The 15,788-nt window shown below is 48.9% G+C and overlaps 1 protein-coding gene across 1 annotated transcript in view; it reads right to left on the reverse strand.

Annotated features, from left to right (window-relative positions):
* The window catches only part of HTRA3 (HtrA serine peptidase 3), a 28,805-nt gene extending 17,856 nt beyond the window's left edge, over nt 1-10,949 (reverse strand). Inside the window, exons 1-3 of the mRNA XM_083460753.1 lie at nt 10,297-10,949; nt 4,330-4,429; nt 1,054-1,276 (exon numbers count right to left, since the gene is read on the reverse strand). Of these exons, the coding sequence (XP_083316879.1) occupies nt 1,054-1,276; nt 4,330-4,429; nt 10,297-10,717 (744 nt within the window). The 5' untranslated portion in view covers nt 10,718-10,949. The remainder of the gene's footprint in view (nt 1-1,053; nt 1,277-4,329; nt 4,430-10,296) is intronic.
* Nucleotides 10,950-15,788: the final 4,839 nt, after the last annotated feature.

The following is a 15,788-nucleotide window of genomic DNA, read 5'->3' on the forward strand; positions in this document are numbered from 1 at the left end:
CCCCCACTCCAGTTTCCCCATGGCTCAGATTTAAATCAAGCCAGGGAAGAACTCAATTGCACTCTCTTACCCACCATGAAGGTGGGGAGAAATCTCTCTCCTTCCTTCTCCACCACACCTGTACTCCTCCCAGCACTGCTCTGTTGATCCCAAAGACTGTTGGGGAATATTGTTTGCAGTGCTCCTGACATCTCAACAGAGGCTTATGGGTGGGGTGAGCAGATACCATTGTACTCCCAATCAGGGATGGGAATTAATTCCAACTGGTTTGGAATAATTTATGCTATTTACCAATATCTTTTGAAGTAAAGGGAGTTTCTCAGCTTTTTCCAAGCCACTTCATGAAGTAATTGCGGGCAGTGGTGGTAAATCTATCATGAATTTAAACTTTACTTCTTTGTGTCTTTTATAATGAACAGCACTATGAAAGAACTGGAGTTTAGAAATCAATCCGGGTTTCCCTTTTCCTCTTGCTTCCAACATCTTGTCAGGAAATAAGAGTCACTGTACCATCTATGATTTATGTTTTAGGCGTTTCGGAGTGCACATTCATCTACAAATCTGTTCTCAATCTAAATCGCTTGAAAGGAACTTGGCAAAATGTAAGAAATTTCCATTTGTGGAATGTTTCACTTGTGATGCATTTCATGCCTATTAAGATAAGATCCAAGGAGAGAAGCACCCTCTACCTCATATGCACCTTAACCCTGCTAAAATCACTACCTTCTTAGGGAAAAACTAGTTGTTACAAGAGACACAAGCGCAGCTCTTTCCTGAGCAACTATTCTGATTTCTTTGCTGTCCTTGAACTGTTATCTCACACTTTTCCTGCTTTTCCCCATCACTCTCCTACCTAACAAAAAGTGTGGGTGTTTTTTAAAAGTGGATTTGTTGCACCAGAGTACTTTAATCCACTTTATTCGTGAAAACCGCAATTTCAGGTATGTGACTGAATCCGTACCATAAAACAGTGAGAGTCTAAGGCAACTGTGGAGTGTCAGCAGCCTCAGGTTTCAATGCAAATATTGGGCACACTTCCTTTGCCCTACTTACCCGTGGATTAATCTTTATCGTCGCTATATCAGATTTCTTATCAATGTCTTTGATTGTTGCATCATATGTATCTCCATTCTGCAGCTGGATTTTCAATCGTTGTCGCCCGGTGACTGTGGAGCTGCTTGACACCACGTGGGCATTGGTTACAATTAAACCTGCGTCTGACACAATAAACCCAGATCCACTGGAAAGAGGAACATTCCGGCCAAACAGAGGATGCCTGGAAAAAATGCCACCTCTTAATCAATGAAGCTCACCGAGAAAAAATAAGCAGGCCACAACCGTGATCTGCACCCTTTTCCCAGAAACAAAAAGAGGGCAGTGCCTCTTCTCCAGAGAAATGGCTGGGGTGACAGAGCTGCTCAAAGGTATTAACACAAGAGACCCATAAAATGCCATAGAAATCCCAGCACATGCCCCACAACAAGCATCCAGACACTATACGAGTGATGGTCCTGCACTACAGACAGCCTTCAGGAGCAACCCATCTTTAAGCATCCACCTGAAACAGCAGGTACAGCTTATATCAGGGGTCTGCAACCTGCGGCTCCGGAGCCGCATGTGGCTCTTTTACACCTTTGCCGCGGCTCTGGGGCGGATACTAGCGAGGGGAGGAGGCGCATTGTGCGCCCCGACACTCCCCACTGTGGCGGGTGCTGTACTGGCTGTGACATCGCATGGGGGCAGTGCGTGCATTAGTCACGCACCGTCCCGATGTCACCTTCCCGCCCGCTACATTGTAAGGGGCATGTACACTGGTCACTGTTTTGAAGGGGAGTGAAGAACACACACACACAAAAAGGTAACTTGTTAATTTAACGTTTATTTCTATGAGGAGGAGTAATTCTGAGGGGTCAAACAAAGAAATAATTTAAAAAGTGACAAAAAAGTTATTTTTATAATAACGAGTTTTGCGGCTCCCAGGTTTTTTTTCTTCGGAAACGGGTCCAAGTGGCTCTTTTTGTCTTAAAGGTTGCAGACCCCTGGCTTATATGTCCAAACAAAAGTCAGCCATAATCAGGTACCGTATTTTTCGCCCTAAAGGGCGAACCGGCCCATAGGGTGCACCTAGGGGGGTTTTTTTGGGGGGGGAAATAAAGGGGAAAAAATTATTTCCCCCGCAGGCGTGGGGCTGGGGCGGGAGAAGCCCAAGCTTCCCCCGACCCCAGTCCCCAGAACAGGCTGCTATCCGCAAGCCGCGGAAGCCCGGCGGGAACTCTCACAGGCTCCCAAGGCTTGCGGAGAGCTTCCTGAAGCCAGGAGAGCGAGAGGGGTCGGTGCGCACCAGGCTTCAGCGAAAGCCTGCATTCGCCCCATAGGACGCACACACATTTCCCCTTCATTTTGGGAGGGGGGAAAGTGCGTCCTATGGGGCGAAAAATACGGTAATTCCCAATTCCTTTTTCTTCTCAGTAGCTCATATCCCAAGGCCAAACTACACATGATGTGGGAGACCTGGGGTTTTACCTGATCCTGTTTTATTGTTATGTATTATATTGGGGGGGGGGTTAATGCTTGTTTTACCGGCCACTTTATCTGAGTGAAGATCTCACAATGCCCTTTTACTTTTGTAAAAACACCTTCAAGGGGTTCCCAATTTGAATTGAGGATAAAGTCTGGGGGTTGAGGTTGGTTAATTCCTCACCCCTGTACCCTCTCTGGTTGGTATTAGCTACTGAGAAGAAAACATGCAAGTACAGTGAGAAAATGCATGTTTTTCCACCCTCCATGGCTAATGGCGACATTTGGGGGGGGGGGCTGTTGAGTGATTTGCATTGGAGAACTGATTTGGAGGGGAAATGGGTTAACCGACCCTCAACTCTGTGGGATCGTCTGCCCGCTTTCAGGAAAATAAAGAGAAATTGGGTGATTCAATCCCAAAACTCCTGTGTCACGTTGTGTTGTTTGGCCCTGCAGCTTAAGACAAATTCATGAGTACTGCGGAAGCAAAATGGCTGCCTGGAAGATTCCCAAGGAGAGGAGGCTGTGGACTCAAAAAGGTTGTAGGATGGCAGGATAGAATTGCCAGGGTTGCTCTTGTGCCTCAGGCTCACTTAGTGTAATGAATTTTAATACCAATTATATCTAGGGGCAGCTCCTACCTGAGGAAATTGAGGTAGATTTTGAATCTTCTTTACAAAAATATCAGTGCTCTGACATCCGCATTTTAAAATGAGACACTTTTCTGCTATTCTCCCTTTTTGTAAATTTCCCCTCCGGTTAAACAGTAAGTGAGTACAGTGAACGTCCCCCCATTTCCTCTGCCAACAGGTTTCGTGAGGTACAAGAGGCAGAGCTAAAGTCACCACAAGTAAGTTGATCTAATGGGCACTACAAACAGATGGTGGGTGATTAAATGCATCAAAACAGTAACCACCCAATACCGGAAAGATTTTCTATGGAAAATGCTCAGTTACTATTTATTGTGCAACTCCACCCATTGTTGTTAGTGGTTTTAGGGCCATCTATCCTTGCTGGTAAAATCCAGCTTTTTCAGTGTTCTGTTTGTCACCTGTGAGTCCCATACTTGCGCACATTGTATACATATTTTATCTTGGAACCTTCTCCAGAAAACCCATGTTTCTTCATCCACTCCTTGGTTCTGCCTAGGCCACTTCTGCTGAGTGTCTGTGCCTCCAGCTCCATCCAATTGGCTAGCCGGGCCTGAGCACGCAGCACAATTTGTGTGTGTGTTGCTGACAGTATTCTGCTCTAAATCGGACATCCTGGACATGTGCAAAATCCACCTCAACAGAACGGTTGAATGAGCACAAAGTACAGTGGTGCCTCGCAAGACGAAAAGAATCCGTTCTGTGATTCTCTTCGTCTAGTGGTTTTTTCGTCTTGCGAAGCAAGCCCATTGACGGATTAGCGGATTAGCGCTATTAGCGGCTTTTAGCGGCTTATCGGATCAGCTGATAAGCGGCTTAGCAGCTTAGAAAAGGGGGGGACCCGCAGGAACTCGCAAGACATTTTCGTCTTGCGAAGCAAGCCCATAGGAAATTCGTTTTGTGAAGCACCTCCAAAACGGAAAACTCTTTCGTCTAGCGAGTTTTCTGTCTTGCGAGGCATTCGTCTTGCGGGGCACCACTGTAAAGAGAAGGAAATCAAAAGAAATCTAGGAAATCTACCAGAAGCCCGCCCCTGCCCCCAGCCGCCAGTAGTCGAATCCCCAATGATGGCAAAGCAGTGTTGCGCTTTCCCGTTGTAATCAATACTAGGTATGTACTTGCACAGCCTTTTTACTTTTAATCATAAATGCCAGCAGCTTACCTTAAGAAAAGTTCTATATGTACAACTGCCGGTGCAATCTTCTCCACCACATCTGCAATGAAGTTAAACTTATACCTTGGGCTGTTTGGCTGTTGATGATCTATACTAGCAAAGATAAAGGGAAGTGTTATTAAGAAATTAGAAATCAATAGGGATGTTGCTTATTTCTACATAATAGGAATGCCTGTTACGCCCCTGCCCCAGCCCTGCCCCGTTTTGGGGCCACTTCCAGATCCGTGGTGATGAGCTTGTGGGCGGTCAGCCATCAATCTGATGAGTGTAAAATGGTCATGTCCTGTATTTTATTTTGTCTCAGCTCTTCAGAATCAAGCAAATAATAATTTTTAATTTAAGGTGTGAAAAAACAAAATAACAATATAAAAGTAAAGGTATTCCCCCCCCCCCCGAAAGCTTTTTGGTTAGTTTCTCAGAGAAACAAAAATTGTCCCTGTATTTTGTTTGTTTGTCATTCTGCATGAGGACATCATCATTACAGGAAATGTAAAAATTGTAATTAGAAATAAATAAGTTCCCAGAAGTACTTGGCGGGGGAGGAATATTATTTTCTTTAAAAATGCTATGTTTTTGTTTTGCTTCTCTACAGGAACATATCAAATACTCCAACATCAGGAAGGAGTTTTAAGCTTTTTTTTTTTAAAAAAATTGTTTATTCTGGACTAGTGGTTCATTTTTTTAACAGTTTAACATCTCATTTCCTCAGACGACATGAGTCATAATTATTATTTTATTCCATGCTGAACCTGTTGTGCTGAAAGTTGCTTTTAAAAAAATATCTTCAAAGAAAATAAATGAAGGAAGCAGATTCTGAAGGGGATGGGCAAATTCCATTGGCAACATTTCAAAAAGTTTTCTTCACTTGCCAGAGGTCAACTTTATAACTTACAGCGCAAGTTCGATTTAGAAGGTGGATTTTAGAATTTATATTAACATTTAAATTTCTTATTTATTAATAAGTACAGTGGTACCTCAGGTTACATACGCTTCAGGTTACAGACTCTGCTAACCCAGAAATACTGCTTCAGGTTAAGAAATTTGCTTCAGGATGAGAACAGAAACTGTGCTCCAGTGCTGTGGCAGCAGCGGGAGGCCCCATTAGCTAAAATGGTGCTTCAGGTTAAGAACAGTTTCAGGTTAAGAACGGACCTCCGGAACAAATTAAGTACTTAACCCGAGGTACCACTGTATATGCTGCCCCCTGCTTTGGGCTTTGACTCTCAGTAAGTATATACTTCAAGCTCCTATGTGTGTTTTCCCATCACCTTTTAATTTCCCAACACCCATTTCCTTTCTATGTATATTTATTGTGATTCCAAATCCTCCATCAAAGTTATTCCTCATTAAACAAACAAAAAAGGCATTTTATACATTCAGCCACCATTCATACTTCTACACCCTGCCAGCACTCCAGAGAGGTTTAAAGTGCACGTGAGCCACACAACTTTGATTTTCCCGGGTGTGCTTTTGTGCACGCATGAGCATTCAATTGAACTCTCAAGGTCTTGAGGCTTCCTGTCCACACTAGTGAGATTAGCTGCATTTATTTGCACCCTGTGGTGTTGTCCTCTCCCCTCAGTTGGTATTTCCCCACCCACCATAACTTCTGGAAACCTGAGGTCAATTGTGGGCACATTTGTTTAACTGTGCACACAGCCAATTCTTTTCCATTTTTGAAATACAAGTTTTCCATTATACCAGACTTGCACAAAGGACCACCTATCCCCAAATGAACTAATCCAGACCTGGAAAAAATCACTTGAGGCCCTTCTTCATGTGCCTCCAACACATGGGGCCCAGAGGGCGGCAACAAGGGAATGGGTCTTTTCTGCAGTGGCACCCTGTTTGTGAAATGCTCTCCCCAGGGAGGTTCGTTGGCACCTTCACTACATATTTTTAGGCACCAGGCCAAACAATCCTCTTCACCCAAGCCTTTGGCTGATTCTATGTCCTTTTAAATGTGTGTGGGGTAGTGTTTCTGTTGTTGTTGTTCTTCTTCTTCTTCTTCTTCTTCTTGTATGTATTTTGTGTTTTCATTTTGGAGGCATCATTTGGTCTACCCGTTCACATCCAGAGGTACTACTGTAAGCCTATCATTTGCTCTTAACCATGTTCCATCTTCAGTGTACCAGTTTCTGGGCATCACAAATGGGGAGAATGTGGTTGCACTTAGGTCCCAAGAATATAAGAAGAGCCTGCTGGATTGAGCCAATGGCCCGTCTAGTCCAGCATCCTGTTTTTGCCATGACCAATCAGACACCCGAAAGCAGCACCTGGGCACAACAGCGCATTCCCCACCTGTGAGTGGGCTTCCCATCAGAATTTCAACCAACCTGTGATCTTGGGTTGAAAGGCAGCATATAAATTTATTTAATAATGATGATGACAATAAACGTGTTGTGAGGTCTGCTGTGAGAATATTTGTTTAACCGTGTGGGTGGGCATTTTTTTTATTAAAAAAAATGTTTTTGAGATACAAGTTTTGTGATATAGCACACTTACACAAAACAGTGGGTTGGGTTTTTCCCACATAAAATATGTGTTGCTCTCAACCCACCAGCAGCCCACGGAGGAATGTCGTGATATCCAACAAAACATCAGTAAGAGCTGTTTGACAGTGGAATTTGCTGCCAAGGAGTGTGGTGGAGTCTCCTACTTTGGAGGTCTTTAAGCAGAGGCTTGACAACCATATGTCAGGAGTGCTCTGATGGTGTTTCCTGCTTGGCAGGGGGTTGGACTCGATGGCCCTTGTGGTCTCTTCCAACTCTATGATTCTATGATTCTATGATCAGCACATAGGTTAAACCCCCTCCCTCACACACAATACTCTTCAATATGTCCACAGTTGGGTAAAATGAAATTATATGTTGATTCCGCCCCCCCACAAACCACATTATCTGTGGATCAGGGAAATCCAAATTAAATGGAGAGGAGTGTGAAAAACATGCACACACTGAATCCATTTTAAACTGCTGTGTGTATGCAGCCTAAGATAATGGCTTTTTTTCTCCCTTTGCCAACCTCCAAATATTGTGTTCAGAGGCTCTCTCTCTGCATTACTAAGAGGCTTTAATTTACAGGGTAAAACAGTTCTTCTTCAAAAACAAAAAAGATCACAGCCCATTGTGCACATGTTTTCATGACTCAGCCACAGAACTATGAAATGCTGTTTTTAAAATTTTCAAATGGTATTACTTGTACACACAGAAAACCAAAGTAAACATTTTGAAACTGTCTGAAACTTGCAGGAAACAACCGGAAAAGAAAATAATGTTATTGTTTGAGTGTTTGTATTTCTAGCAGATTATGTGGGTTTTCTGGGGAAAACTGAATGGAAAGTTTCCCCCAAAAAACTTCCCACTGTCCTAAAACCAAGGAGATCTGATTTAGCATGTTTGACATAGGTTGCTAAACAAAAACTTTAAAAAGTGTGTCATGTAAATTTTACATACTATCCGAAAATGTTACCCAATTGCCAAAAATAGTTCAACTGGGGTTTCTGATTCGAGGGAAAAAACCCCATCAGTTCCACTTATAGAGCAATCCTATACCCTAGTTACACCAGGATGCAGGATATGAGGGAAGGTACGCAACTATTATGCCAAAAAAATAGCTGCTGCCAAATCCTACTAAAATAGCATTTTAGAAGTGAAGGCATTGATTAATTTCTATCCTGCTTCATATATTTAAAACATCTCTAAGCGGTGTACTAAACGCTTAAAAAGCAACAGACAAATATTACAAAATTACACCATTACGTATTAAAATGTTCCATTAGTGACACACACTCCCTCTCAATCTCCGAGTTCTCACCCAGGATCCAAACAAACTCTCTGCTCACCCAACAACTCTTTTTCTTTCCATAGCAAGAAGAGTTATGGAAACAAGAGACATCAACCTAGTCTCTAGGCTTGCTTCCCTAGTGCCCCTTGAAACACTGCCTGTGCCCACCAACTGGAATAGCCGTTCTCAACCATGGGTCCCCAGATGTTGTTGGACTACAACTCCCATCATTCCTAGCCAGCATGGCCAGTGGTGAGGGATGATGGGAGTTGTGGTTGAAGTTCAAGAACATTTGGGGACCCAAGGTTGAGAAAGGCAGATCTGGAGAGTGTGCTGGTGAAATCACCCACATGCATGGAGAGAGGTTGATGAAGGACACATCACAGCGCCACCAAGTCATCAGCTCCAGTGACACAAGCACCACCAACATAATACTAGAGGCATCTGTCCAGGGGGGAGTTGGAAGTCCCTGTATATTGGTCCATTTTGGAGCACAATACACAAAGGGAAGGGAGGAGAGATGCCACCACACGGCACCCAAAATATGTATTTAGAGACCCACTTCTTAATGTTTTATCCTATCTCAAAATGGTGATAGTGTTGCTTGTTTTAATGTGACCCACTTTAGATCAGTCTGTGACCCACAGTGGGTCCCACAAGAACATGGAACTACAATTTGTGCCACTGCCAAGAGTTGTTCACGGCACGTCTTAGTTTGTTGTTGCAGCTTTGATTTGATGCTACTGCCAGAGCTGGCCCAAGGCATTTGAAGTGAACCGCAAAGTGGGTTTGTCACCCTGCCAGGGAAGGAGTGAGCGATGATCTAGATCAGGAGCAAGTGGGGAATAAGGATCTGCATTAGGAACAAGAGTGGGAGGAGACCAGCAGCGCCTCCTGTTTGCCAAAAGGTCACTGTAGAGGCGGCAGTGGGTGCGGGGCTGCCAAGGAGGTGCCAGATCCGGCCTCCGAGAAGTGTGCCACAACTGCCACTGGCATTCCTTGGAGGCCAGATCTGCTGCCCTTATGGATCCTGCCACCCAAGCTGGTTGCCTCACTTGGCCTGGTGGGTGGGCCAGCCCTGAGTGCCGCAGTGTAACATGCGGTTTGACCCTAGCTAGATTGTTTTTCTTTTCTTGTTTTGGACGCAGAGTCACCTCCTCTCCCAGCCCCTTTCCCACTGCATGCAGGTCAATGTGAAAATATAATCCTCTAAATGTGTAACTTTTTGAAGATCAGAGGCTTACTGTTAGGCTTCGTTCGGCATGATGCACTAGGAAGGGAACTGAAAAGGGTTCAGCTGACAGAAGGAACCATGTCAGAACAAAACGTTCTTGAGATGCCGCCAGTAGTCCGTGCTCCCCCACCGGAGAGAGAAGTTAATGCAGTGCATTAAATCCTCCTCATTTCCCTACCGAGCTGTTATTACATGGAGAGGCTGCTCCCAAATTGGTTCTGTTGCCACGTTGGCACGTGGCACAAATCAGCACGTTTTTTGTCTTTTAATGGAATCAAGCATTGCCTTCACCAGAAGAATGCCCCGTCAGGAAGAGCGCACTGCCCTAAAAAGCTTGCCTGCGGTGCTTGGCTCAACAAGAAAGCTGTCGGCAACAAGACAGCTGAAGGCGGAACGATGCAAGTTGTGCATCGCGTGCCTACACACTCACTCGCCTTTTGCGCTGCTATTCTCTCTGGTGGAACAGGTGTTGCAGGTTTCTGAAGCGCCACAGAAGCATACAAAACCTGTTCGGCAGGGCGGAGTGAGATCACAGCGACCACCACGCTGGAGGAGTGACAGCTGTCAGGCCGCCTTCAAAGTCCTGCGTCTAAAGCTCCCACCCCGCTCCGTATTTCTCTCTCTCTCGCAGTAGCAAGCGGGTCAGGACGCGGAGGGTCTGTGGCTCTCTGGGGGCCAGTGGCGTAGCGTGGGGGGTGCAGGGGGGGCCGGCCGCACCGGGCGCAACATCTGGGGGTTAGGGTTAGGGGGCGCAAATCCACGGGTTAGGGGGCGCAAATTACTTGCCTTGCCCCGGGTGCTGCAACCCACGCTACGCCACTGCTGGGGGCTGGAGGAGAAGGCGGCCACTAAGCGGCTGCTCCCCCTTCGGGCTCTCCGCTTGGCCCTGGCTTCTTCCTGGCCTGGTTGTTCGCGGGGGTCCGCGCGGCTCTTACCGGCTCCGCAGGCGCCCTTCTGGACCTGCACGACGGGCGGCAGCCCCTGCTGCAGAGCCTGGCGCTCGGCGCTCTTGAAGCGGCACCCGTTGGCGTACGTCCTGCCGTCGCTGCCGCACACCGGCGCGCGGAGCCGGCACTGGCACACGCCGGGGCCCTGGCCCAGCCCCGCGGCCGGGAAGCGGCACTGGAGGTCGTCCCCGCACGGCGGGTCCTCGGCGCGGCCGCACGCCTCGCCCTCGCCCGCCGCGCACACCAAGCAGCAGTTGCAGCCGTCGGGCACGTAGCCGCTGGGGCAGCCGGGGCTCGGGCACCGCGACACGTCGCAGCGCGCCGGGCACCGCGCGCCCCGGACGCGCCCCGGCAGCAGCAGCAGCAGCAGCGCCGCCGCCACCAGCAGCAGCCGCGCCGGCGCCCTCATGGCCGGCAGCCCCGCGCCAGCCTCGCTCGCCGCCGCCCAAGGCGCCGTCCCGGCAGCGCGACGCCGAGCCCCGCGGCGCGCCCGCCAGCCAATCGGGCCGAGGGCGCCGCGCCAAGGGCGGGAAGGCGGTGCGCGCTGGAGCCCCGGGAACCGCCGAGGCGAAGCACAAGCGGCAGAGAGCGAGGGGGCTTCGCCGGGCTGGCTGCTGCTGCTGCGGGTGTCGAAGGAGGCGCGGAGGTGGTGGGAAGGACGCCCTCGAGGCTACGTGGGGACACCGAGGCGGCTCTTCCCCGCTTGCCAAGGAGCGCGGCGCCAGCTGGAGGCTCAGAAAGGGGCGGCCAGCGCTGCAAGGGTCGCCTGCTGTCGGAACGCGCACTCGCCCCTCCCCGCCCTCGCAAGCCTGAGCGCCGTCGGCTCTTCTTCGAAACGAGCCCCGGCCCCGCTTCCCGCGACAACATGCGAAGAACGCGGCCTCCACACAGTCACAAGGTTTCCTTTTTTAAAAAAAATTATTGGTTTTTCACAATTTATATTAACACAAACAATACACAATACAAACATACAAACACAAAAACAAGCATGTATAATTTCATATCCAATTTTTCTTAAAACTTGTTTCGCTGACTTCCCCATACCTCCCCTTTCTGCATTCCAATTCCCAAGTTTTTTCAGCAAATCCTCCCCTTAATCTCATTCAATTTTTCCTTTTCTTTTCTTTTACTTGATCTTATACAGCTGTAATCCCTTACTTTCTATAACCACAACATTTTAACACTCATTAATTTTGCAATTCTTCTTAAGGTAAATTTTGAATTTCTTCCAATCTTCTTCCGCCGTCTCTTTCCCCTGGTCTCGGATTCTGCCAGTCATTTCGGCCAGTCCCATATAGTCTATCACCTTCATCTGCCATTCTTCCAAGGTGGGTAGATCCTGTGTCTTCCAATACTTTGCGATTAGTATTCTTGCTGCTGTTGTAGCATACATAAAAAAAGTTCTGTCTTTCTTTAACACCAATTGGCCGACACAGTCACAAGGTTTCCGTGGTTCCGCGAGGTTTCCGTGCCGAGCAACTTTTCATCCAGATCAGTGCAAACGCGCTGCGGAGTAGGAGACGCCGTTCGATACAAAACAGAAAAACGATGCAGAGAAAGAAAGGCACGGGGTGGAAGTACACATTTGCAAAGGCCCGCATGTGATAAAGAATAAGGCATCGCCGTCGATGAGATCGATACAAGGTGGCTGGAAATGGCGAGGCAGCAGCAAGTTCTGTGGCTGTATGCAAAAACATACGACGGTCGGGTGTCTGCCACCACAATGTAAACAAGATCTTCAAATATGTTCCCAATGTCTCATTGCCCGTTGCTGCAACTGCTGCCCTTGTTTCTGCTGTGCCTGAAGCACCAATGAACCTCCTCCTCACGATTCTTGCTGTACTTCGCTGCCTTGCAGGAGACTGTTGCTTATTAGTTGCCCCCCAGCTCCTCTTGAGCAGGTGGTCTCTCCAAGGCAGAATAGAAAGCTACTTCTCTTAACCTTATTCACTGCTGGTACAGTGGTACCTCAGGTTACATACGCTTCAGGTTACAGACTCTGCTAACCCAGAAATATTACCTCGGGTTAAGTACTTTGCTTCAGGATGAGAACAGAAATCGTGCTCCGGCGGCGCTGCAGCAGCAGCAGGAGGCCCCATTAGCCAAAGTGGTACTTCAGGTTAAGAACAGTTTCAGGTTAAGTACAGACCTCCGGAACAAATTAAGTACTTAACCTGAGGTACCACTGTACTACAGTTACTCGCTTCTGGGGTTTTTCTTCTCCATATTTTGGTGACAGAACAGCAGTGATTCTGTGTATCATGTGACTCACTAGCAAGAAAGGATTATACTGGCCCTACTTAGAGTAGATCCATTGAAATTAATGGGCCTAAGTTATTCATGTCCACTCATTTCAATGGGTCTGTTTTGAGTAGGGCTAGTATTGGATCAGAGGGATGCGGGTGGCGCTGTGGGTTAAACAAACAAGCCACCTGCAGGCTTGGGCACCCCTGCAGCACTGGAAACTTGGTCCGGCCCCCGGGATGCACTTGCCTGTTCCAAGTGGCGTCAGGGCAAATGCCCTCCATTCATCTGCAGCAGCAGCAGCCATGGTGGGGAGGCTGCCCCTGTCTGGGTTTGGGGCTGTGCCTCCCTTTCCTCAGGACACTGGACCCTCTCAGACTGACCCTCCCTGGAGATTTGTCCATCAGTTTCCAGTGTCTGGGGGCCCCTTTTTGCCCCAGAGTTGGTCTCTGCTGACTTCCAGATGCTACAACCTGCTAAAGACTGCACAACATGCAGAAGCTGGATTTCCTGAGGGTGGCATCTCCCCCTCCCTTGCTTTTGACCACAAAAGACATTGGTACTGAGTGTCCTGGACTGGCAGAAGTCAGGGTTTGGGCACCTTGGTGGTTTGGCTGCTTTGCTTTTCCCCAAGGGCTCATGGAGTTTTGTTTTTATCTTCCGGCCCAAACCTCTGGGCTCGTGTCTCCTCCGCCCACTCTCCCTGCACCCTTTCCGATGCCAGCCTCCTTCCACCGGATGCCCACTGTTATGTACTGAAGTTCTCACTCTGGGCCAGCAGGGGGATACTGTAGATAGTTATGCAAATAAGGGATCGAAAGTGACGTTCAGAGATTGGATAGTTTTAGAAAGTTGTTACAGTAACATTGTACTGGAGCTCTATAAAGCAGGATGACTGAACCCTTCAGTTCAGTTCTGTTCTGGCCTGTGAATAAACAAGAGCTGTTTGAAGAATCGCTGTGTCGTCTGATATGTTCACCCACAACTTAACACTGATGACGAGGATGGGATGGATGGACAACAGAGCACAGCCAGATGCAGCCACCCTCTGAGCAGAGCTGAATCACTGAGAGAAATCACTGAACAGAACCAATTCAGAGCTGACTGTTCTGGCTAGAGCACGGTGTTCCATCCATCGCCCCACATCAGCATCAGAACCATGGCTTCACTTGTGCCTCTACCGCCATTTCCGCCAGCCTCTGAATCATGGGACTCCTATCTCGCTCGGTTTGACTGCTACCTCCAAGCCAACAAGCTGACGGAAGTATCACAGGAGCATAAGCGGGGCCTATTCCTCAGCCTCTGTGGGCCTGAGGTGTTTGAGATGGCCCGAGCATTGGTTGCGCCTGAAGCAGTCCAGGCAACACCATGGGACACGATTCAAGAGAAGCTCCGCTACCACTACGCGCCAAAGCCGTCCAAGATAGCTGCCCGCCATGCGTTCTACCACCGGAACCAGGCAGAGGGGGAGTCAATCAACAACTACACCACCGCCCTCCGACAGACTGCAATGTACTGCGAGTTCTGAGACTTAGACGATGCACTGATGGATCGAATCGTCTGCGGGGTCCAGGACATCCGTCTGCAACGGCGTCTCCTCGCCAAGCCAGACATCACGCTGCAGAAAGCCATTGAGGAGGCTGTGGCCTCGGAAGCTGCTGAACGCTCCACCCAGGAGATCCGCAAGGCCAGCAGCCTGCATCTTGCTAGGAAGCCAGTTCCATCATGAAGAGGCCAGCAGTGATGAGGCATCCTCCAGGGAAGATGATGACGTGCACCAGACAAAGCGGGAGTGCAGGAAGTTCCAACAGAAGTCCAAGGGCCAATCGGAATGTGCCGGCTGCGGAGGCAACCATTCCCGTGCCAAGTGTCGATTCAGAGATGCCATCTGTCGGAAGTGTTCCAGAAGGGGCCACATCGCTAAGGTGTGCCGATCGGCTCCGTCTGACACCCCCTCTTCACCGACTCGCAAGTCCAAGTCTTCACTACAGTCCGCCAAGGAAAGCTGTTTCGCTCTCACCAAATGCTGCTGCCCATCTGGAACCATGATTGGCCAAACCGACTCGCCTACGCGACACAAGCTGAACGTCACGGTACTCATTGAAGGAGCTCCATGTGACATGGAGATCAACACCGGGTCTGCCCTGTCCATCATGTCTTGGAGCACCATCAAAAGACTGGTACCCAGAGTGTCCAGAAGGCAACTCGACTCTCACCGCATACACCTGAGAGACTACCAGGGAAACGACATTCCCGTGGTAGGCGTTGGCCGGTTCCGGATCGCCTTCAAGGATTTTTCGGGCCTGCTCCGACCGGTGGTGGTTGAAGGTCAGTGGCCAAGCCTCTTAGGGCTAGACTGGTTTGATGCCCTCGGCCTGGAAGTCACCGGCATCAACTGCATCTCTAACACAGAGACTGAGGGTCTGGTCAAAGACTTTGCCGAGGTTTTTGACGGCACTTTGGGGCAATATACAGGTACGCCCATCTCCTTTAGCCTTGATCCACAAGTCGCCCCCATCAAGCTAAAGCCACGCCGGGTTCCCTTTGCTCTCCACAAGGGCCTTTTGCATCAGAGTTCTAGCCCTTCGCAACCAGACAACACGAACTCTAGGCTCATTGCGGCTGTCTGCTGTGGGGAGACAGCGTTGTGATTCCCCAAAGACTCCGTCAACGTGTCCTGGAGGCTGTGCACGTTGGTCACCCGGGAATCGTCAAAATGAAGGCGTTGGCTCGGTGTTACGTCTGGTGGCCTAACATGGACGATGCCATCACTGCCTGGGTTTCCGCCTGTCAAGCGTGCCAAGAATCAAGGCCTGCACCACCGGCAGCTAAGGGACACACCTGGGAGACGCCCAAGACACCCTGGTCGAGGGTGCACATCGATCTGGCCGGCCCCTTTCACGGCTGGACCTTTATGGTAGTGGTGGACGCCTATTCCAAATGGCTGGAGGTGGCCCTGATGCCCTCCACCACTACCGAGGCTGTCATCCGGGTGCTGCAAGGCCTCTTTGCGACACACAGGTGTCCTGATGTCCTTGTCTCCGACAACGGACCACAGTTCACGCCAGGCACTTTTGAGCGGTATCTTTTGGGACTGGGCATCTGCCATGCCCTAACAGCACCATTTCTTCCATCCAGCAACGGGCAAGCAGAGAGAATGGTGCGCTCGGCAAAAGAGGCACAGGTGCACCTGGACCGGGGAGACTGGCATGAGCGGGTCGCCGAATACTTGTTCG

The sequence above is a fragment of the Podarcis liolepis genome, assembly GCF_965112155.1.
Source record: "Podarcis liolepis genome assembly, chromosome: 9".
Taxonomy (NCBI): Eukaryota; Metazoa; Chordata; class Lepidosauria; order Squamata; family Lacertidae; genus Podarcis; species Podarcis liolepis.